This window comes from Heliconius melpomene, chromosome 15, assembly GCF_056956725.1.
Source record: "Heliconius melpomene rosina isolate 202511_hmr_F chromosome 15, ASM5695672v1, whole genome shotgun sequence".
NCBI classification, from domain to species: Eukaryota; Metazoa; Arthropoda; class Insecta; order Lepidoptera; family Nymphalidae; genus Heliconius; species Heliconius melpomene.
In genome coordinates this window covers 7932689-7958869 of record NC_140403.1, presented here as the reverse complement: position 1 = coordinate 7958869, position 26181 = coordinate 7932689, and the positions used below count along the sequence as shown (strand labels likewise).

General features: G+C 32.4%; 2 protein-coding genes across 2 annotated transcripts in view; both read right to left on the bottom strand.

The window, feature by feature from the left end:
* Nucleotides 1–14401, bottom strand: part of wake (ankyrin repeat and fibronectin type III domain containing protein wide awake) — a 163315-nt gene extending 148914 nt beyond the window's left edge. Inside the window, exon 1 of the mRNA XM_085198356.1 lies at nucleotides 14270–14401. The gene's annotated coding sequence lies outside the window, so the exon portion shown is untranslated. The remainder of the gene's footprint in view (nucleotides 1–14269) is intronic.
* Nucleotides 14402–19733: 5332 nt separating this feature from the next.
* eIF3b (eukaryotic translation initiation factor 3 subunit b) lies at nucleotides 19734–25950 on the bottom strand. Its single transcript, XM_085198354.1, has 10 exons — nucleotides 25761–25950; nucleotides 25231–25546; nucleotides 24827–25013; nucleotides 23654–23880; nucleotides 23064–23240; nucleotides 22205–22781; nucleotides 21729–21847; nucleotides 21079–21232; nucleotides 20533–20641; nucleotides 19734–20111 (listed from the first exon to the last, which is right to left on the bottom strand). The coding sequence occupies exons 1-10, from the start codon at nucleotides 25885–25887 to the stop codon at nucleotides 20017–20019; spliced, it is 2088 nt and encodes a 695-aa protein (XP_085054480.1). The 5' UTR covers nucleotides 25888–25950; the 3' UTR covers nucleotides 19734–20016.
* Between the last annotated feature and the right edge of the window lie 231 nt (nucleotides 25951–26181).

The window sequence follows — 26181 nt, the reverse complement described above, 5'->3', positions numbered from 1 at the left end:
GAGATGAAATATTTATTTAAATTTACATTTCCGCTCTGGTGTCGAAGCAAAGCGCGGCGTTGAATTCCGCCTCTCAATACGCAATGCCTCCTTAACTCGGCGGAAAGTGGGGAACGGAGTGTCTTAACACAAGGTTCCCTCTGCCAATCCTGTGGCGAGCGGGATACAGCGTGAAGCTAATTAAATTTAATTTGATTTATTTAATAATTCTACATCACTTAATATATACTATTATATACATGTGCTTGAAAGTTCTGGTTAATGCTAAAATCATGATGGTATTGGCACTTCGATTTACACTCACAGACTTCAGAGGTTAACGATCTTTCGGTCAAAGCCTTGCTATTTGTGTCAAAACATTTTATACTTATGAGACACTAGCGACCACGCGCGACTTCGCCTGCTTTTACTTATTTTTATATTATAGCCAAATTATACAAAATCTTTACTTCAAGCTTATGAGTTTCATCTAAATAACTGTAAAATTTTATCGAAATCCGTTCAGTAGTTTTTGTAGCAGTGACAGACCTCTATGCTGCTCTTTGCGTAAACACAAGAGTGAAAAAATGAAAATATTATTTATTTAATTTCCTCAACTGAGAATCAAACTCAAAACCTGTCTCCAATGAGCCACGCCTGGCCTTTCATTTTTTTATCTTTTATATAAACAATAATACATTATTTAGGTAAGCTTATTTAAGTAGAGAAAATACCTCTAGCTTTATAATATTTTAATGAAAATGGCCACAATCTCATATTGCATAATTATACCCTGTAGGATATGCAAGGACAAATCACAGAGACATCTCGTCCCTTAGTTGGTGTGACGTCTGTTGCAATTACACTTAAATACACTGGTATTGTATATTTTTACGGAAATTATTTTACTATCAAGTCTATAAAACAACAACAACAACAACAACAACAACAACAACAAAACATTAACAGTAACAGTAACAACAGTCTACATTAGGAATAGTCTATATATACAAAGCTAAAAAAAAAATAAGCGAGTTTAAGTTCAACCACTCAACACACAATATCTCCTGAATTCGGCGGAAAATGGGGAACGTAGTGTTTCAACTCTATCTTCCTTCTTCCTGCTGTGTGCGGGATACAGCGTGAAGATGATTTAGTTTTTATATATTTTTATATCTTAGCATAAACAATATTAACTTTATATTCTAAAATATATTTCCCCCATTTACCATAAGTTATAATGTAGATGACCCAGAAGCTCCGAGCTACGGACGGAAGTGGGTATTATAGCGACATTTGATTAGTGTATAGCATTTACTGTCTGCAACTAATTGTAGAATACTGCACTTGATTAGAATATATGGTTAGAAATAATTAATAATTTTCTTTATAATAACAATTTTTATGTACTCGACACCAGAGCGAAGAAATAAAATATAAACGTAAGTAAATATTTCACTTCCTCGAGTGGGAATCGAACCCTCAACTACGGTACGACGGCCTCTAAATATATATACTCGTATGTATGTATAATAAATAAAACGCAATAAAAATAAAAGAAATTAACTAATATGTCATTTAAAACTCTATTACTGGTAATGTAAAGTGTAATTTAGATAAAATTTTACAATTTATATATATCTCACTAAATAATAAAATAAGAAACAAAAGTGTCATGGCGTAGACCCCTACGCCGTAGGGGCAAAACGGCTATGAGTTTAATATCCATTTGGAGAAGTGAAATGTTTAAGGAAATTAAAATATAATTTTATCGCTTGGGTAGGGAACCAAGCGTGGCGTTGAGTACCGTCACTCAACACTAGCAAAGCTTAATTGTTTCAAACGAATTAAAAACTACATTTATACCCGTATTTCGTTACAATTTTATACTACTGTAATAACTACGAAATTAGTGCACACTGACTGGATGAGGGATACCTACTGGACTTTTTCAGTTTTAAATTAAACTTCTGACATTTTTTCCTCATAAAAAAATCTGAGCAGACAATTTGTTCACAGGATTAATTAGTAGTACAGATTAAAGTTGCTGAAATTAAAAAACTTAATTAAGAATGCAAATATTTTTAACTTAACAATAATGTTAATTGTGTATAATAATTTAACACTCGTTTCAGGCCAGTCTTGGCATAGTTGGCATTCGACAGGTTGAAGGTTCGATTCCCACTCTAGGGAACGAAATATTTAATAGTTTCCTTTCTTAGCTCCGGCGCAGTGTCGAGGCCAGGCGGAAAGTAGGGAACGGAAGAGTCTTAAGGAACGAAGTGTTTTAATACTAGGTTCCCAGGTTCCCTCTGCCTACTCTGCTATGCTCGGGATTGCTTAGTATGTAAAGAGAATCTATAATACTACTTTGTTTTAACTTTTCGCTAGTTTAGTATTATTTCAAGTTTAATATAAGCAAAAATAAGAATTCAGTTCATACAAGAAACCGAACCAATGATTCTTAGAGCCTAATATATCCCTTGAGGACTAGTTGGGCAATGTCTACGAGTACAAGCAATAAAAGTAATGGTACCAAAAATAAGGCACTTCATGAATAAGAAAATTGTATGTCTTCTTCTTTATCGTTTCGCTCTTGACAGAGCGGTCGTGGTCGTCTTTTTTTAAAGGTTGGTGGTGCGCCACACAGTCCGACGCCATTCTACGCGGTTGACTGTCTGCCTGGTGCACTCGTAGAGAGGGTCATCGAGGGCAGCCTTCACTTGGTCTGTCCATCGCATGGGGGATCTACCGCGTGGCCTGCTACCCTCAACTTTTCCCTGAATCACAAGGCGTTGCATGGAAATATCTTCTTGTCGAGAAATATGTCCGAAGAAAGTGAGAATCCGTGCTTTGACAATGGAGGACAACCGTTGTTTTACGTTGAGTTCCCGGAGTATGGACTCGTTCGTTCTAAATTCCGTCCAAGACACTCCAAGCATTTTCCTCCAGCACCACATCTCGAGAGCGTCTATCTTCTTCTTGTCACTCTTCCGAAGCGTCCATGTCTCGCAAGCGTAAATAAATATGGGAAACACTAGAGTCCTGACTAATCGAATTTTAGTAGTTTTCGTGATGTTTCTGCTTCTTCATATTTTCCTTAACTTACTCATCGATGTTCTAGAAATGCCATGCCATGCGTCGCTTGATTTCATCTGCACATCTTCCACTATTTGAGATCAGCGCCCCGAGGTAGATATATGATTGTACGACATCACAATTCGCGATATATTTAATCTCTGGCGAGTTGTTATTTGCACGGTCGACAATCATAACTTTTGTCTTATTGCGGTTAATCTTGAGTCCAAAATCGAGACTTACTCGTTCCATTTTTTGCAAAAGTTCTTCCATATATCTTATGCTGGTCGAAAATAAGGTGGTATCATCAGCATACCGCAGGTTTGATATTCTGTAGCCTCCAACGCTGATTCCATCAGGCCAATTTTCAAGAGTGATTCTCATTATGAGTTCTGTATAAATGTTAAATAAAAGAGGCAATACAATGCACCCTTGACGTACTCCCGAGCTGAGATGGAAATTGCTCGACAATACGTTGTCTGTCCTAACAGAAGCTGTTCCATCCTCATAAAGACGCCGCAGAAGGTGAACGAGGTGCTTAGGCGTACCCATCGCCAGTAACGTCTCCCACAGCTTTGGCCATTTAACCGAGTCGAATGCTTTAGAAAAGTCCACAAAGCAGATATATAATAGCCTGTTGAATTCCCGAGCCTTTTCAATAATTTGACGCACAGTTAATATCTGCTCACGGGTGTCTTTGCCTTTAACGAAACCTGCCTGTTCTGGAGCGATTTCCTTTGACAGGAAGGATTTGAGCCTTTCGTTTAAAATGGAAACATTGCGTGTTGAGTTACGGAACTTAACGCCGTGCTTTGCCTCGACACTAGAGCGAAAAAAATCAAAATATTTCATTTCCTCGAGTAGGAATCGAACCAATAACCTGTCGAATTTACAATCGCACCAGCCTAAATTTCGATTACTTACTACAAACAGAAACTGTGACCTCAAATTCTTTGAACTATAAAGTTATACGTAATTAGAACCCACAACCACCGCCTTTACAGCCACCACTGTGCCACAACGGCCTTAAATGACTTATAGATTTATTTATAAAATTACTTAACTCAAATTAGTTTGGGTCTGTCTCTGTAATTAGAAATATCAAACGAGGGTCTAATTCGGTCGAGGTTACTCTCTTATATTGTTAGAGTTATTTCGCAGGGCTTGTCGTGCGTGTGACTGACATGCAGAGACCAAAATATGTTTTTATACCAGGAAATGTATCGTTTAAGGCATACAAAATGGAAGTTAAAATGTCAGCTATTTTTTGTTTCCTTTTTCTTAATTCGCTTCTATAACAAGGTAGGCAGAGGGAACCTAATGTTAAAAGACTCCGTTCCCCAATTACCGCCGAATTGCGTGTTGTTTTTCGTTGAATTCCGTGTTGAGTGGAGGAACTTACGCCGCAAGAGTTGTGTTATATGTTTTATATATCAAATATATCGGTATTTGTACATATTTATACTTGTAAACTAATGTACACTATTTTTTTTGAAGCAAAACACTTCGAGGCCTGTGGTGGCGCAGGGTCACTGTTATGCCATGGTTGCGGATTCGATTCTTAGAGGAACTATTATTATTTAATAATATTTTCATTTCTTGGCTCTGGTACCGGGGCAAACGCGCGGCCTCTAGTTCCGCCACTCAACGTGCAATGCCTCGAAAATTCGACGAAAAGTGGAGACTATGCGGGAATAAAAAAGTATATGCGGGATAGAGCGTGAAACTGAAACAGTTTGTACCTATAGTTATTATTTAATATCATTTAATATTATGTGCATCTTGTACCGAATCATGTAGGTCGTTAATCTCATGCCCGAGCTGTCAGACGCATGTACGGCGAGGTGGAGTTTGTATGAGTGTACTGAATTACCCTTTAGTCAACTTTATATAGTAAGTAGTTTACTACTAAGAGAAAGACAACATTTATTTAATAATCGTATAATTTCATTTAATTTAAATATAAATTGCAGTCTTTTCTATACAAAAAATGTACCAAAACAAATATTTCTTAAGTAGGTATTTCACTTTTTATTTATACAAGACATTGGTGTTGAACCTAGATGGAACCTAAACGGTATGTTGGGTCCCCATTTTCAAACAAATAAATCTAAATTCTCAATAACAGTAAAAATATCAGAAATATAATATTTCTTTTCAGTAGAATTCAAATCTGTCTTATGTTATTTGAAGATATTTTTTATAGCATGCGGAAATTATTAATAAGTAACAAAAAATATTACATTCCCAAAACCATACATAGCTAACACAAGCATTAACTTCACCGAGTCACGTGCGTTTGACAACCTCTATAAACTTAACGATCCTGCCGAGGTAAGATTAGGGGCACGGAATTTACGTGGAAATGAATCCTGAACAGGGTTCCCTCGCCTTACAGGATTTAACCTGTAATTGAATGTTAAAGGCCAGTCGTGGAGCAGGGTTACAAGTGGGGTTGGATTGTGAGTTCGATTCCCACTCGAGGAAATGAAATATTTAGTTAAATATATATTTTCATTTCTTCGCTCTGGTGTCGAGGCGCGTAGTGAGTTCCGCCATTTAATACGAAATGCTTCCGGAATACGGTGGAAAATAGCAAACGGAGTGTCTTATCACTAAATTTCATATATCTCTATAATATTCTATTTTATTATCTATATAGGTAACGATATCCTCAAAAAATATATAAAAAACAATCAAAGCGCCATAATTTTTTAAAAATACGGCTTACTAAAAAGACTTGCAGATTTTTACAATATATGTGTGCACAATATAACAAATATACTTCTATTGAAATCAATTACAATTGTACAAATAGGTACAATATTAAACATCAAAATTATATATTAAAAAGAAAATATATTTGCTGTCGAAATTTTCACGAAGACGTACAAAAATACTCGACACAGCTTTTCTCTATCAGCAATTTTAATCTATTTCGTTTAATAACAACGACTCAGACGTGAAAAAACGTCGCCTCACTAAATAATATTTATTTAGAAATTAAAGTTCATTCATTTGCTTCATTTGCTCAAATGTCTGCGTAATACAATAACTTCCAATAGAATTATCTTTAATAAAATAGAGGCCTGTCGCGACTTGTTCTGGGTTCGATCGCCATTTGAGGAAATGAAATATTTATTAAAATTTATATTTTTATTTCTTCGCTCTGGTATCGAGGCAAGACGCGGCGTTAAGTTCCCCCACTCAACACGCAATGCCTCCAGAATTTAGCGGAAAAAGGGAACGGAGTGTCTTAACACTAAGTTCCCTCTGTCTATCCTCCTGTATGCGGGATACAGCGTGAAGCTAAAAAAATATTCTCTTTTGCTTCATTTACTTAAATATCTGTGTAACACAATAACTTTCAATAAACAGAAATTTCAAACAAACACCCCTAATGATGCCCCTTGGTAACATTCAATTAAGTTTACATTCAAAATATATTTGGAAATGGAATGGAAATGGAAATCGTTTTAGGTATTTGTTTATTTATTTTGCTAAAAGAGATATAAAGTTTATAATAATACTATTTCTGAGTAAAATTTGTAGTATTTTGTAAAACATAAATATATATTTTTAAATTATAGGTTATAGGTACCATACTCGTATATACGAGTACATACAAAATGAAAGTAGATCGACGTACTCACGAAGGCCCATAAGTGGACCCTTGTGCAGGTGGGTGGGTTAACCTGGGGAGGTTCATATTTATCCTAAAAATCCCTTTGAGAAATATAAAGATATAAATAAAAATCCAATCTTTATAAAAATTCAAATAACATAGATAAAATCAATGATATGTTAAAATACGCGAGGCCTACTAGTGAAATCTCTAAGCATAAAGTGCAAATCCAGTAAATTGGATAATTTTCTTCAAGTTTTCTTCAATTTTCAATAAAAAATCACATTTAAATAACATACTTAGATAAAATCAATGATATTATATAATACGCGAGGCCTACAAGTGAAATCTTTAAACACAAAGTGCAATCCAGTAAATTGGATAATTTTCTTCAAGATTCGATATTTTCAATAAAAATCACATATTCCAAATTATCTGCTGAGGTAAAAATTGTTATCTGGACAGATATTTGTAGGCATAGCCTACCGTTGATACGTCGATAAACGAAACCTAAAACTATTAATAATAATTGACTTTTTATCTAATTTTGTATCTACTGTACATATACAACTTTGTATTATTTCTATTATAATCATAATAAAGTTTATTTACTATCTGCATTTATCTAACGAAAATAAACTTTTTAACGACCTAATAAATCTGCAAAGCACTTATAGAAGCGTTCTTGATACTTACTAGTACTTTGTAAAATCTTCATTATTTATAACATTAACATTATATAAGGGCGATCTTGGCATGGAGTTAGCGTTTGATTATAAAACCCATAACCATAACGGTTATGGGTTCGATCCCCAATCGGGGAATGATTTTTTCGTTTTCCCCACTCTACGAAGACAAAGTTTCGACTAAACTTAAACTAACCAAATCTTTTACCTTAATACTTTTATGAAGCACGAGGCCAGTCGTAGCGGACGTTTTTCTGCTAAAGCAGCATAATTGGAAAAGGAAATGAAGTTTAGAATATAAAGAAAATTATATTTTTAGTTTTCATTTCGACTGAATGTACCTACTTAGTTTCTAATCTAATATCTTTGAAACCTTGAAACCTTAAACTATAACACATATAACAATTTACAATTTCTTTATTTAAAGAAATCACTATTAATATTATTGCTGTCATTTACATTTGAGAATGTCATATATTTCTTTATTATTTTACAAAAAAATTTCAATAAACATTTTAAAAACATATATAAAAAAAGAATAATTATGAGGACAGATTATAAAAACCCAGAAACTCTTAATTACATTCATCCCATCAGTTATTTAATACTCAAACATTCAACAATGAAAAGCATTTTATATTTTCCATCCTGTCCACAGATAGCACAGCTAATAGAAAAAGTGTAAGCCCTTAATCCGGGGCTAATGAAGATACATTTCGCTCGAAGCCAACAAATGAAAGAAAAGTCCAGTACGGTCAACAAGTTGTGGCATCCCTGAAGTTAGCTTAAATGATTGCGCCGATTGGATTTTATAATTTTTCTTACTTTCAACTATTATCTTCTAAGTTTACATTGCGCAAAAATTCCGATAACCTAACTTTAGAGCGGCCACAACTTATTGACTGTACTATATCTGTATAACATCTACAATATTTGCTATAGTATCGGATTCCCGGACACAGAACAGCAAATAACAAATTCAGAACACTTGTTCATCGATTTTTTAAAGCAAAGTTGGCAGAAAGTAGTACTTTCAAGAAAATATTATAAATATTTATTTTAGTACTTACTAAGCAAGCTCTAAAGAGAACATTTTCTTCAATTATGTTGTCGATTTATCTTTGTTGCACTTGTTTGAAGGAACAAAATTGAATTGTATGGGTTAGATTTATTATATTTTAATGGGCAATTATTGTTAAACAACTTGAGAAATAAGAAATAATAAAATAATTATACATAAGGTTGGGGGTTCGATTCCAACTCGAGAAAATGAAATGTCTAACATTTTCATTCTCCTCCTCATCATCATCATCCTCCTCGCTCTGGTAACGAGGCAAACTGAATCTGGTGTAAAATGGGGAACGAAATATCGTAATGACAAGATCCTAATGTTAAGGTACATCTTCCCATTAAGACATTTTTTTCAGGTTCCCTCTGTCCACCTTGGTATATGCGATATACAGGTGGAACTAAAAACAATATTCATATGTATGCACAAACATTTTTAATATATCAGACAATTCCGCAAAATTTAATTACACAGATTCGGTCTCATAATCTTTTAACAAAGTTTCAGTAAAAGGACGTAGTGAAAAAGAAACAAGTTTGTTCCTTCCGTCAACTTTTAACACGCTATGACTTTTCCTTTACGCAAAAATTTATCAAATTAAATTTTACATTTTCTTTATATTTTTCCCTGTAAATTTGTATTTTATTCCTAAGTTTAAATTCTTTAACAAAAAATATAATAAACATAGAAGAAGATAGATAAATTTTAATATAAAAACTTAAATAAAATAATTATTAATAATATTTTCTTTATTATTTTTCAAGCAATATCTACAAAACCTAATCTTTGCTCTACGATCATATGACCCGTTTCTGTTGGTTTGACCCGCCTTTATTAAAAGGGGGTTAATACTGTTTTAGGGAAGTCTTCTCAAGTGTTTCCTTATTCAATCAATGCCCCCAAAATCCCATAGAAAAGTTAACGATCGATAACATTTTATTAGTCCATGAAAGGTTTCTAATAGCGAGATGGTACTCGAGAAATGGAGTTAAAACATATTTTGTATATATGTTACGTACTTGCTTCTATATTCATATATGTATTACATTACGCAGAAATCTCAAAGTAAATTGGCACAAGAGGATTGTAACGCGACGGTTGTGCGTTCGATCCCCACTCGAGGAAGTGAAATATTTATTTACGTTTATATTTCCATTTCTTCACACTGGTGTCGAGGCAAAGCACGGCGTTGAGTTCTGCCACTCAACACGCACTGCCTCCAGAATTTAGCAGAAAGTGGGGAAAGGAGTGTCTTAACACTAGGTTCCCTCTGCCTACGCTGCTATGTGCGGGATACAGCGTGAAGCTAATATATTTGATTCAATTCAAAGCAAAAATAGTGCTATAATCCGAATGCGAATTACTTATGCGAATTTTTATCGCGCTTTCTCTTGTTACCAGAGCAAAGAAATAAAAATAATTAATAAATAATAATTAATTTCCCCTAATGAATGAATCGAATCCACAATCATTTACTTGTGCCATTCTTGTACCATTGCGCCACTATGACCCCAAATATATTGTAATATATGTAGCTGAAATCAAATGTATATTAAGATTAATGATTTCTCAATTCTGATACTAATTGGAAATTATCTTTGAATGTTCCCGTTTAATGCGAGTAGTACCGAATTGAATTATACCAGTAATAATTAATTATTAATGCACAATTTCCCGGTCAGAATTAGGCTTTATTACAACATTTAATACAATTTTTGATACGAGACAATTATATGGTAATTTAAACATAGATTCTGGTAACGTTATGTATATCAATATCTACATATTATGTAAATTGTGATGTGACTCGAACTTTTTATTGACATATTAAAAAAAAACTTTTTTTTTTCATTTTCACGTTGTACCCCGCATATAACAGGGTAGGCAGAGAGAAATTAAGACATTTCGTTCCCATTAAGACACTTCTGTTCCCTACTTTCCACCGAACTCATACAAAACTATTTTTTTTTAGAAAGAAAATAAAAAATAAGTCGCATTATGTTTCAAATATTTGTAATGTGACTAATCGTGTTCGTGCGTCATTATTTCTTCATAAATAATTGATCATCCAGAAAAGTCATTTATATTCCGTGACTGAAAAGAAAAATACGGTTCGATCGGCCGTTCTGTGTTTATTTAGTTCATTCCTTCAGGAATTTCATCATAATTTTCACCTTTAGCTCTAATAGAAAAACAAGTGCGAACCGGACTCGCCCACCGATGGTTCCGTACCAAAATTATAACTTATAAAATAAAAAATAATATTGTTACAAACAATCTCAGAGATCAAGCTTTTAAACATATTTTAAGTTTCATCCGAAACAAAAAAAAATGCTATTATAATAATTGCGTCCACTTTACCCAACGCCATGACCAGGTGCGTGAATTTATAAAAGGATTAACTTTGAAAAGGGTCGGTCTCCCAGAGGAAAGACTTTCTTGGGAATATCGTAAATTGACTAAACGAATTCACTGCTACTTTAATTATATATAATTGCATTTTCACTCATTTTCAGTTTTATATTGGTTAAATATAAAAATGTAATACAAGAGTTCAGACCAGTCGTGGGACACGGGCAAGTGTATAAACGCGACTGATTGTAACGCGAGAAAATGATATATTTATATAAAATGTATGTATATTTTCGTTGCTTTGATCTGGTGTTAAGGCAAAGCGCAGCGTTAAGTTCCGCCACTCAACAATGCTTCAAGAATTTAGGTAAAAATGGGTAAAGGATTGTTCCCACTGCCTAACCTGCTGTGTGTGGAATATAGCGTGAAACTGATTTTTGATTAAATAAAAAAAATGTAAAAATATACATTTTACGGAAAAACTTTCTACTTTTAATTACAAAATCGTGTTGAATCGCAACCTCTAACAAACATGGACACTTTTGATGTATTTTACTGATGTGTGGCAACCGAACAAAAATTCTTTTTCCAATCTAATGGAGAGGTTAACTTTTTTTTAGTTTTTACGAATAATAGTAAGCCTCTTATATCTGTACATTCAGCAAGTAGAAAGAAAAAAAATCCTACCGAATCCCCCATCCGAGAATCGAACTCACAACTACCGCACCTAGAACACGACGTTGTCCCACTGAGTAAATATATTTTAAATACAATCCTCCCATTTTCACAAGCAACAGATTCTCTCGTTCAATGTTGCCAACTCCTTTCAAGTTTCATCTTTATCAATGAAGAATTGCTGCCATAATGCAAAACAGCAAAGCTTATAACAGATATTACGGCAAGTTTTGATTGGATAAAGAAAATACGGAATACAGAGAAAACTATAAGAACAACAGTGTAGTAATTATAACTTATATTTATTGAATGAACTAACATTAATATGATTATATTTTTTGTTGTATTATTAAAAAAAAATTAATTTCATTCAGATTTTAAATGTATTATAATACATATGTTTATAGTATATCATTCTCATTAAAAAATTCCGTCTCCCACTTTCCGCTGAAATCTGGAATTAGTAGTGGAACTCAACGCTTCACCTTACCAGAGCGAGGAAATAAAAATATTAAATATTTCTTTTAAACGAATAGGAATTGAACCCACAGCCGTCACGTTTATAGTCATCCTTTTAATTATTCTTAATAATTTCTTCAGTGACATACATTTACACGTATATAATATATATTTAAATACTAAATAATTATTTTTAAATATAAAAAAAAGTAACTTGTAATAGTTTCATTTTTTTTAAAAACCACAAAGCGAATAAAAGAACCTTCAGTACTAAGTTAAATCAGAAAGATAGAATATGTTAAAAGAAAACGTGATTCCCCATTCACTCTGACACAGTAATACCACGAACAAACATAAAAAAAAACATCGGGAACCTTGCCAAGTCACCTGAATGTCACCTGAATAAAAAAGCATAATATATAATATGACGTGGTGGGAATGGTGTTGAAGATATCTCCGTAAGTTGCTGGCATGCATATAAAATAAGAAAATACGGAAATACGGAAAGAATAAAATATCTGCGCACATTTTCTAGATCTGCAATACATATTTACCTTTTGCAAGAGTTATTTTATATTTGACAGTCCGTCCGTGACAGTCTCGACATAATGGTTCAATGGAACTGGTTAATTCGAGGTTGTAGATTCGATATCACCTAAAATCAATATCTGTGTAATAGTAAAAAAAGATATTATCGATTATTTCGTTATTTGACCGAATTTCCCGTAATATATTTGTTTTATGTTAGTTTAAAATTAGGGAGAGAGCTCCAGGTTAGACAATACACGTACGACGTAAACCATTTAAATTAAAGATTTTTTAATTCAAAAAAATTGCAAAACTTGAATCCTTGAATTTATTTATAAATTATTATCAGTTACTGTACAAAATCATTAACATCGTTAAGTTATTTTTAAACATCCCTTTTACGTTGAGTTCCACGAGTTAATACATGTCACGAATTCGGGAGAACGAAGTGTCTTGACACTAAGTTCACTCTACCATTTTACTAACGACCAAATAAACATCTACTTGCTAATTTATCTAATAAGTTATTCTCAACTAAGAAAAACTAATGATAAATAAATAATAGAAACCCTACCGAGTGTACGAGAAAACAGTCAACACATCACCGTTAATAAGCAACGACACGAACTAATGAAAATGTATTACTTCTAAATCTAACACAAAGATGTCTCTACAAACTTTTCACTTAAGATACGAAAATAAAGGTTGTATAGTGTTCATAGAAGGCAATAAGCGAATGAGGCCGTAATGGCGTAGCGGCAGTAAGGTAGCAACGCGATGGTTGTGAGTTCGATCCCCATTCGAGTAAATGAATTATTATTTATTAATATTTTCATTTCTTCGCTCTGACAACAAGGCAAGAGCTCGGCGTTGAGTTTCGCCACTCGAAGAATTCGGCGGAAAAAGTAGGGAATGGAGTGTCTTAACAATAGGTTCCCTCTGTCTCTATGAACTTTTCACTTAAGATACAAAAACGAAGGTTGTACAGTATTCGCAGAACGCTGCCGGCGAATTTCTTCATTTGGATTTCTTTCAAGCAGGTTACGTAAAGATGGAAAAGAAAAGATTTCTTATTTTCATGATTATAATATGGTTGCTATTAATATGTATTTTTAAAGCCTTTAGATTCCATAGTCAACACAATTGGCTTCGCGGTTATCAGGAAAATAAATGAAGTAAGGATACTAAAGAAATCAATCTATAAAATTTAACACCGAAAAACATAAACTTAAAGTTTTTTTTCAGCCTATAAAAGATTATACCTGTATTTATATTTTTTATCAGCAACCTGGTAAAAAATAAAAGAAAATAGTTCGTTTCCTCGATTGAGAATAGAACTCCGTATGTGGCGTTTACAATTACTTATATAATTTTAACCGACGATTTCTATTATGAAAATTACGAAAATTATGTAACAGTGAGAATTCTCAAATATATATATTACATAAATTACTTATTTAAATTGTACTTCAACTAAATATTAAAAAAATAATATAATCAACTTTTTATAATACAAAATATCATCCAAATCTATTGGTATCGGTCTATGTGATGACATGGAAATGAGCGTGATGACGATAGTGTGAAAAGCAATTATAACATACAATTACAACATTGAAATTTGCATCCTACACAAATTAAAATCCCAATATATTTTTACTATCACTTATACAATACACTTATATGATAAAAAAAACTAAATAAATGATAAAATGCAAACATTTTCAATATACCCCCCTACTTATTATTTAAAAAAAAACTTATCACCCCATTTTAGCTTACAATTTCAAAACAAGAAAAAACAAAAAAACCACTTACCAAAATTTCCTCAAAAAAAAAAGAACAACCACAGATAAAAAAACAACTGTACAAGTATATACCACAATAAGCACAACACTACAACAGAAACGCGCGTAAGATATTCAAATATAACCGAATATCTCGCTAGGGTCGTGCGGACGACCGCAGTTTTTCAGCCAAACTGAAGGCGATCGCTGAATGGACGGAGCCGGGCGCTACGCTCATGCGCGTTCATTCACCAAAATATTCTGCATTTACTTTTGGTTACATTGAGAATTTCTGTTAAGGTATGTTACGAAATTATTCGTTTTTTTTTTACTATTAAGCATATTATTACTTGTTATTAGAGTGTTTTATTTGTTAGTTCAATAGTTACAGTTATTTAATTATTATAATTATAATAATTTCTCCAATGTTCAAGTATGATATGTGAAGAACACTCGAAGGACATTTACAATAAAAAAGACATAAATTACACAATAATCGAATGCTTTTTTCTATTGCATATTTTTTTTCAACGTGTCAATACTAATTATTGTTTTTGATTTTTTAGTGGAGTAGACAGGAGGAACCTCGGCACCTAGTATTAGGACGCTCAGTTCAAATTAAAACACTTCCATTACCCACTTTTACCGATTTTTTTATTATTTCCACGATTCAAACCCCTGCGCCAAACTGGCCTCTACTGTGCCTAGTTATTCGAAAATCGAACCTACTATCAATATACTCAACTGAAGGTCCACTGCGTTGAACTTGAAATAAAACTATGTCAATGTCGTTGTCGTTTGTTTTGTATCGTTTTAATAAATAAAACCATACAAAACAAACGAATGCTATTTTATAAACAGGGGCCACCTATTTTCCTTACTCATCGAACTCGCGCCTGAAATATTTTTACGAGTTCTCCATCAAATGGTCACTAAAGTACCATATATTTACATACACGGTTATATATATATGGGTGGTAACCCCACGTAATTGGGATTTCTTGGCCACCGTCCACAAGGAGCTGGCGTTTCAACATAAACTTATATTTGAAAGGGTTACAAATGACAGTTATAGAAATGTATAGGAATATTTTATTATTGACGTCACTTCATGCAGCTATTTCATTTTTTCTGGACTTTTTTGTTTTGTTTCTTTAAGATTTTGTAACGGAGTGTCCTAACACTAGGTTTCCTCTGCCTACCCTGCTGTGTGCGGGATACAGCGTGAAGCTGGTTTTTTAAAATATGGAATTGTATACTCGCCGAAATATATAAGCACAATTCTTTATTTATTAGTTTTAAAAATAATCCAGATTTGTTCTGTGTAGCAATAATTTTTAAAATTACTTTTTTTTTATTTATATCTTTAAATGCCTCTCTCTCTATCATTTATTCGAATTGAAAGATGAAAATTTGGTGGAATTTAACACCGTATTTTATCATACTTTTACTCTAAAAATTTGAAGTCGATGCTATAGTGCATAATTAAACTAGTCTCAACTGAGCCACTTCTTTTATGTCAATGGCAGACTTTTTAGAAAAATTCCTTCTAAAATAACAAATATTTCCTATCCAAGTGGTTTATATTCAGTTTTGTATAAGTACACATATATGTATGTATAACTAAAAGATACAAAGCAAACTTCATTTGACTTTCAATGAAGCGTCGTAACTAAAGCAGTGCTCAGTGATTCGCGGTATGCACATTATTTTGCAAAAATTACTATTATAATTTTGCTAAATTGACAGCAAGCTTCTAGGCTTGCACTTGTAAACGCGACTGTAGTAGGTTCGATTCCATTAATGAATTAATTTAACATTTACATTTTCTCAGTTTGATAATGAGGCTCATGCGCATTTTAGTTCTGCCACTCAACACGCATTGCCTATAAAATTCAGCGGAAAGTTGGGAACAGAAGTATCTTAAAAGGAACACTAGATAACAACCATTTACAATTGTGTAATGTTTTTATTTATATTTTTACGGGTGAAAGTGGAATAGGTTAGGTTTTCATTTGATTTTTTTTTTTTTTTCAAGGCGAAAATGGGGACTGTCGTGTTGGAGCACTAGGTTCCCTTTACCTGCCCTTCTTCTTCTACATTATTTTAGGATCATCTTACTAAAATATACCAGGTAGGCCAAACTTATTAATTAGTAAATAACAATTGGTATTATAACAATTAATAGATATATTTATTAAAACTAAAACAGAGAAACGGAGAAACGGAGAAAAAATAGGTGTAAATTTTCAATTTAAAATTGTCCTTCAAAGGAAAAGGTCACGAATTAACAATTATTTTGAATAGGTTACGAATATACCCACGCATCACATACTCTAACAAACGACAGCTATTGTTTTAAGTGATTGATACTGAGAACGAACCGAATTTGCTATTTTTTAAAAAATACAGGTTACAGATATACGTTGTAATAAAAACTTTTAAAATAATATTGTTTCTCAGGTATCGAAATAGGTTAAATAAATGTACATAAATGTATATTCTATGTTTTCCAGTAACATTTTTGACTATAAGATGTAATTTAAATATAATTAGCAGCGTAACAGATAATATAAGACACTCATATTTTTTAATCTATTAACCGGTCAAGTGCGAGTCTTGCTGGAGCACCAAAGATTCCGTACTAAATTCTACTGTCATAGGTCAACGGTTCGAAAGTCGTTCTTCAATTTTGAAATAAAAGTTGACAAACTTAAGTTTGCAGACGTGTGGAGTAATTTTGTATGAACTATAAATTTAAGGTTGTGATGGTTTTTTCTCGCGATGTACCTAAAAATGTTTATTTTTTTCCTGCAGGTACTTACACTGTAAGATTTGGATATTTGATATTAAATTGACAAAGTGATTCTATAAGGATTCCGGTGTTTTGTATTGTGGTTAGGGTTCCCCCTAAAAAAAGGATAACAAAACGTTTCCAGAAGATTACAAATAGTCAACAAAAGATTTCTTTATCTCTACCTAAAATATACTTATTTATTTACAACTTTATATAGGTAGAACCACTACTGACGTGACGCACGTCACACCGCAGACTAGCATGTCAAACGTCAGTGTAAGATACAACCCTCTATAAACGCCGGCCAGACGCTTGTTTTTAATGCTAAATTCAATGCAATGTTTTGTCTATTTAAAAGTGTTTTTATTTTCTTTCCTCTTCGTTATTGTAAAACATCGAAAGTATAAAAAACAGTATAATTACTTCTTTGATCCGTTGAATTGCGTTGGAATTCCAAAGAGTTTAATTAAACTCTTTGTATATTTTTACTTCCTTATTATATTGGAAAATTTAAAAAATCTTTTGTAATTTGTTATTTAAATTTATTTATACTAATTACAGTTTAACAGGTAATTCTGTTGTGGTAGTTACCAAAATTTAAAATATTTCTATTGGACTATCATAAAGTACTATCACCTGCTTGATTTGACAACTGCTACAACTACAATCCTAAGATTTTAAATTATTTGTCGTAGAAAGAGGCTAAAATAAATAAAGTACTAAATCATAAAATTATTTTTTTTAATTAATTATATTAATCATAAAATAAGTTTTTATAATGAAAAACAATTACTTATATAATTATACATCTTATTATCAATTTAAGTTATACTTGGTTTAAATTACTTTACACAATCGTAATTTTCTTTAAAATATTTAAAAATATAATATATATAAATACTTTCGCAATTACAAGGACTTCATTTATAGACATCCATTCATATGTGCTTAGGTACATAAATTAGCATTAATTTAAGGCATCTGCATGTTGATTACATGTTTATTCAATGTAACCACAAAATGGATATAGCCATAGAGTTAATTTACTTACTTATATCAGTAGAAGTAGGTACCTAGTTATTTACTAGGTACTACTTCATAATCACTTCATACTTCATAATCATAATTAAAAAAATCTTCCAACGAGTATTATAAAACATCTCGTCATATCATTTTAATAAGAAAATGTATGCAACACTATTTTTCCAGTTTTACGCTGCATCCCAAGACTGCGTGATAAGTGGCAGTACTGTGAAAATACAAATTTAATTCATTCCCCCGAGCGGGAATCAAACCCACAACCATCGTGTTCACAGCACGACGCTGTGCCAGTGTGCCACGATGGCCACAGCACCGCCCAGCGTCTTATTATTTTTATAAAAATATAATGGAAGCTTGCTTTTATTCACAAAATTATCTTATAGATTATATAAGTTTTTAAAGATAATTATAAACGACAATTTCTAATATTCATCCTTTGTCAATTTATCACTCAAAAGTTACTTAATAGATAAAAAAGTTCTGAGACGCCTCTGGAGTAAAGTTCAATTCACTTACGCTATACAGAGAGAGTTATAATATTTCATTTTAATGTGATTACAGATCATCTATGTTGGAAGCCTTGAGGGAATGTTATTAACGGTTTTTAGCTTCACGCTGTATACTGCACGTAGCATGGTAGGTAAAGGGAACCTGGGAACCTAGTGTTAAGGCACTCTGTTTCCGTTATAACCTTTTTCCTCATTTTCCACCAAATTCTCGAGGTATTGCGTGTTGAGTGGTGGAGCTCAACCCCACGCTTTGCTTCGACACCAGAGCGAAGAAATGGAAATATAAACGTAAATAAATATTTCACTTCCTCGAGTGGGGATCGAACCCACAACCGTCGCGTTACACTCACACCCTTGTGCCGCTGCGCTACGACAGTATGTAAATATATTGTATTCAATATAAATTTATATATTACACAAGTGTAACTGAATACATTTCTACAGTGTACACGACTGTACGTATAGGTCTATTACAAAGCTTTAAAGTGCAAATAGTAACGATCGAGCTCAAGTAGCGATACCGTTGAACGTCCCATTAGGATAGCGAATCTACCATCTATTCTTATATCTACTTTCTAGATATTTCAGCTTTTCCGTTCTATAGCAATGTATAGAAGAAAATATACGTAAAAGGAAGACGAATTGTATTAAAATGCAGATTATAAATATTGATGGAAGGTGTTTTTTAGGATTCATAAGTTAATGGTCCTTTGCAAGCACCAAAATTAAATATAAGTATTTATTGTTTCTATTGCATTTGGTAATCAAAATCTACAAAGGGCTTCATGTGGACGAATTAATTAATATTGAAAGTTTGAGAATAGTCCTTTGGTTTTGCGTTTCGGTGTTTCTAGTCGTCAACAACTTATTTGTGGGGAGAGGGTTACATAAATTCTAGAGACGTTATATTTTCAATGCTATCAGCTTATTACTTCGATAGTTATTTTTAAAATATATATTAACTATATTGATCGTGACGTTCAAAGTTACCTTTTTATGGTTTGTTAACCTTTTATCTCTCGGCTTCGTGAATAGGATATAGAACCAAAAATATTAATATACTTGTTTTAAATTTTTTTTTCATAAAAAGTGTAAACGAAATGTCAATAAAAAAATTAACAAATAAACAGGTATTAAAAGGCAATTAATAATTTGAAACATCAATTTAATTTTTCTATAAACATTACCTATTGTATAATATATAAACCGAAATCTTACACTGAACATTATTATAATACGGAATATTTGTGACTATAATAATAATATGCGGGGTTGGTATAAAAAAACTTTCGAGTGGTTTTTTGTTTTGTTTATTAAAAAGTTATCCTTTAATAACCGGTTTCAACCGGTATGTACCAGTTCGACCGGTTTTGGCCGGTTATAAGCCGATACAGGCGGTTACAACCGGCGACAAGTGGTTATTTATGGCGACTACTCGATGACCGATTGTTCCTCTTTGACAAAGAATTCTACAACTTCCTCCACTGTATTTGTTTGGTCGGTGTCGAGACCGTCCGTGTCTACATCTGGAGAAAGAAAAAAACATTTTATAGTATTAATAAATAGGTATAAAGATAACAAAAAATATATTTATCTGATTAGATATTCTAGAGGCCAGTCAGTAGTGGAGCAGGCGCATAAAGTGTGTAAGGGGCATAAATTGGACTAGTTGTGATCCTTCAATACATCCAGAATTCGGCGGAAAGTAGGAACGGAGTATCTTAACACTAGATTCCCTCTGCCTAACCGGCTGAGTGCGGGATACAGCTTGATGGTGATTCAAGTTAATTTTAATTTAATAAAATATTTTCATTTAATCGGCGTTAAGTTCCGTAACCCAATACGCAACGACTCGAAAATTGGACGTTGCGTGGGAAACGGAGAGTTATAACAAAAAATTCGTAATGTATACAATATTTAAAAAAAATTTTAAAATTCTATACTTACAGTCCCTAAGCTCGATTCGTCGCGGCTTCTGCTCGGCCCACTCGAGCGTCTTCTGCTCGCGGTATTCTATGTACTTCTTCATTTGCTCCGTACGCTTCGCGACCAATTCCTTAACCAAACAAATATTACATTTAATATAAAAAAAAACATTATTATTTTGTAAAAAGTATACAATATATATACAACATATATATACAATATATCTATATTGAAAAGTAAAGTTTCAGCCAATTCAATAAGTAATATGATATATTTTAACGGGAAGTTAGCCAAACTACAATAGTGAACACTGCAAATAAATCGGTTAAGCCGTTTTTGAGATCAACGTGAACAAACGCACAGACAAACAATTTCATAATTTTTATGTTCTCAACATTTTTTATTATGTTTTTTCCAGATAGAGAATCCGTTAAGATTTTATTAGAAGTTTAGATATATGTTACGGTTATATAGGGTTGATAGCCCAGATAATCGCGAATCAATATAACTGAAGGCCGGTTAATCGAATTTCTACTGTAATCAGAACATCTATAATAATAAAATTACCTTGCTGGCTTTGCTGCTGCGCATACGATCCTTAGATTCGAATTGCGAGTAATATTTCTTCAGGTTCTTCTTTATATCCTTCTGCTGTTTCTCCGACAGCAGTGTGGGGGGACGCGGTCTCCAGAGGAATTGTGCGAAACCTTCTTTCATTACTCTGTGGATTAAATAATTTGTTAATATAGTATTTCAGTGACATGTATAATGTAAATTCTAACTATGTACTTAAAGTTTTTTTAGATTAGCGCTGTGTCTGCTTATGACAGAGTATTATGCTAAGACACTTAGTACCCCCAAATTTTGAGACATTGCGTGTTAGCTGGAACAAGCAATGTCTCAAAATTTGGGGAACTCAAGGGCGCGCTTTATCTTGTTATCAGAAAGAGGATATGAAAATAATGATTAACTCAAGTTTACAGCCAGACTTATTACTTATTTTATTTCTTAAATGCTAGGACACTAAAGTCTCCATATTATATCGGGGTGAATGTATGTGACGTCATGAGAGTAGGCTACCACAGAAAATATATAAACTTAAACTAAATTTCTATAATTTTTTCATTTTAATCTATAACTTTCATATCATATAACTTTGTTATTGTAATTAAATTATATAAAAAAATATATACATATAATAAACTGGCAACATTTACCTTCTCAAGATCTTGCCTTGGAATGACCACAAATAGTATCCACAATCCATTTTACACTTGAGCGAGGAGACACCCGTCACTACGTAGCGACCAGTTGGATCCCATTCAATGCCTGACATCTGTAATATAAAGAAATCTTATATCACAATTATCTTATTACAAATTAATATTGTAGTAAATCATAAATTATTACTTTTATATATTTTTTCTAAATGTGTTACAGTTACAAATTTGAATGTTTGAAATTTAAACAGATGTTAACTCTTCTTTTATAAATCTATGACATGTTAAATAATGATGATAATGATTTAACAATCTATTTAACTATGCTCAAAATCCATTCCAACATATATAAAAAATAAGCAAACAGAACAGTTTTTTTATATCATAAAGTTACAATTTATCTGACCCATTCTAAACGCAATTAAAAAAGTTGTTTTCTTTTTTTTTTCAAAAAAAAATAATAATAAAAATACCTGATAGTGATCAGAAATGTTCATAATAGTGAAATCATTAGTATCAACAAAGGCCAATGCTCCACCGGTCAAACCAAAATTGGCCAACACTATGAACTGTCCCGTAGGTGACCAGAACAAATGGTTGAAAGTCCTATCAAATTTCTTCAATAAAGTGGGAGCTTGTCCAGTATTGACTTGATAAAAACTAATACATATATTTGCAGCATCACCATGTATAATGCCAAATTTGGAACCTATAGGCTCCCAAGCGAATGCCTGTATGGGTTCCTTTATTTCCACAGAATCTACCGGAATCTCTTTCTCCCTCATGTGGAATATTTCAAAGTTGTAATACATTCCAGAGTATTTGATCTCATTTTTGTCTTTCTTGACTTTAGAATAGCGGTCTACTTTCACGCATAAGTAATCTCCGCTTTTCTGCCAGTGTATTTTACAGTCGGCGACTGAAAACAAGTTTTTGGAACGTGTTTCTGTACGATTCGGTATTTCTAATAATGTTACTCGGGCTGGTACATCTTTGTCTTCTGCTACCCAATACGCTAGGACGTTGTCGGATGGTGACCAACAGAAGTCCCTGTGAAAATAAAAAGTATTAATATTTTTTTAACTTTAAATTTTATTTGGTTTATATATATTTGAAAATTAATGTTCTAATGCTCTATTTTTCATATATGCTAATTCACATCTGTGTAAATTGTAAAAGGGATTCCAAAAACATTATTATTATTTGCAGAACACTGAATAAAAAAATAACTTAAAATGTCTTAGCTATAACAATATAATTTAACATATTTATGCTTCATTTTCAAAACAAATTCTATAAAACACCAACAAACAAAACAAACAATAAACCCACCTAATACCAGGTATCTTAATAGACTTCTTATCCAGCAGACCAAAGCTGGGCGTCTCATATACAGAGAGAACATCAGCTCCAAGCCTTGCAAAGAAACGGTCGTCCTTACTCCAGCGGAAAATCGGCCATGTTACATACTCGTCAGGTGGAGGGAAACTACGTTTTTCTTGGCCTGTTCTGTTTAAAAACATAATATAATTCAACATGTGTGTATGTGTTTTATGAGTGAAAAATATTTATAGTAGTGGTGAATTGAACTCTGAGAAGATAGAAGATTCTTCTTCTTCTTCTAGATTCTTTTATGTAAATTTTAGTTTTTCATTTGAGATTTCAGACTTGATATGGGTTTTTCAGTTTAGAGATAATTTGTTAATATTTTAACAAAGGCGGGCATTATTATATTCATATATAAAATAAAAAATGTCACAACTTTTTACAACTTTATAAGCACACCATATTTAAAAATTATTGTTCGAGCCCAAGTTCGTGACTCAAGAGTGAATCAGTTTAGCCTAATAGCACCATATTCAATTATAAGAAAAAAACTATTATGTACTAGTACTGTTATTTTAATATAAAACTAAACTTACCTAATATCCCAAATAATAAGTTTCTTATCATCACCCCTATCGCTGTTGGGTGAAAATGTGACAATATAATTTTCACAAGGAGAGAAAGAAATAAATCTAGCTTCAGGATGGTAGAATTTCTGGAACTGACTGAACTTAGGTCCCGCCCATAAGGCAACACCCCTCCAATGGAAGGTGGCCAAATATGTGCCGAGTGGAGACCACACAGCATAAGTTTCAGTCCAATTCTGAAAGAGCACAGATATTGCAAAATGTAAACCCGCTTATGCAGCTTGAACCACACAATCATTAATTTTATTTACATATCTGAATTGCTTGTGTGTTTTAATTGCATCATCATTTTAAAGATTTTATACATTGAAAACTAAAGTTTTAGTCAATTCAATACAATATTTATTTTGTAGCAATTTAGTCAAACAAAATACTTGTGAAATTTGTAAATTGATAGATTTTTTTATGAAACAATTCAAATAAAACAAAAATGTTAAAAGAATTTTGGCAAAATACATGCAACATACAATGCCCTCATAATTCAGTGGAAAATAGGGAACAGAGTGACTTAACTAAGTTCATTCTATCTTGCTGTGTGTGGGATACAGTGTGAAGGTGATTTTTTTTCAATATATATTTATATATTTTTTTATTGTTACATTTTTTATAACTATGTTGTTTAGATATAAAATAATTAATAATCATGTTGATAATTAATAAACAAAATAATATAATAGGAAATTAAATTGAAGATAAGACATAGTTGAATGACATTTATGAAAGTATGCAATCAAGTTATTAAAAAACAAACTGGTTTCTGTAATAAGCCAACCATGCACTATAAAAAATAATATTAAGCAGAAATATCTATTCTAATAGGTGGTTGTGCCACTTAAAACAGTGCCTCAAAAATTCTACAGAAAATGTGTTAAAGATTGTCTTAATAATAAGTTCTCTCTGCCGACCCTGCTGGACCTTGTTAGTGTGATATATAACTTGTATTTAGCAGCTTTATGCAACTCTCATACTGAACAAATACAACATGATTTTTCAAGTGACAGAAGACAGCCATGACAAATTAAGATAATTCTAAAATAAGTATTATTCCTAACTCAAAATTTTATCATGAAAAATATCAAATTTATCAAGATTTATTTATTGATAAATCAAAAAAATACTTACAGGTCTCTCTTGCAATGTGATAGGCTCTGGCAAAGTATTCTGCCATACTTGCAGTGCCACACCAGTACCAATTCCTACCAAGAACTGATCATATGCATCAGGATCCATGAGATACCATTGAAGATCTGATTGCACCTTGAAAGGTTGAGGTGCTGGAGGCTCCCATTCTTTGGGGATATCTGAATACCTAAAAGTATTCAAAGTTAATAATAATAATTGTGAAATATTTGATGATATATCTTTTTTAATGATAATAAACTCTTAAACTACATATATTGTTGGCTGTTACTTAGTAAGTATTACATTTATTAAAGTTTAATAAATCTGTGATTTTCTTATTTTGTATAAATAAATTAATCGTAATCGTTACATATAAACATAATAAGTAACATTTATTTACTTACTTTTTGAAGTCTGTGAACAGGTTTACTAAAAATGTATGCTGTTTATCTAATTTACAATTGTTAGTGGCTTGTACAGCCTCAGCAGCATTCTGTGGATTACTATATTCCAAGTAAATGAAGCCAGTCGTGACTCCGTTCTCATTGGTTGGATAATATTCGTTCACAATCTTTCCAAATTTACTAAAGATTTTGTTTATTACACTCTGGAGCTTCTCTAAGCGTTCAGGCCCGACCTGCGGGCATCCATCCACGATGATCACATTTTCGTAACCATCGGATTCCTTAGGTTTCTGCTCTAAGAGGTCTGCCAACAGTTCTGCAACGTCAAAGTGAGGTTATGAATTTCTACAATTCAAGAGACGAGCTTACGTTTTCACAATAACACAAAATGGTAATTATTTAAAACAATATTGAGTAATAACACTATTTATTCACTTTAAGCTTGTAATTATGAAAACACTGGAAAAATGCACATATTTTTGAAGGTGACGCATATGGCCGGGCCAACTTCAGCATGCTAATTTACCTACCCTCATCAGTAATATCATCAACGAATCCTTCCGGATCTTCGAAATTAGGTTCCTCGTCAAAATTTTGCTCCTCATTATCACTTTGAGGAGTTTGGTTCACTTTATCATCGCCTTTTTTCTTTGCCATTTTGACGTTATAACGTGTGGTGCAGGAAGACACGCCATTAGTGAACTAAATCCATAGACTATGCCAGCGACGTAAAATTATAAATTCTTATCAAAACGCTTTCTCTTAAAAATCGGATTCTCATACAAAAATAACACTATTCTTTTTTATGATTTGTATAAATATTGTACGTACGTACAACAGCGAGACTACGATAAATAAATTTACTTTACCTAAAAATGCATTTTTTTACTATTATTTATAATATATACAAATAAATATATACTTATCATAAATTATGTAATCACCAATGTT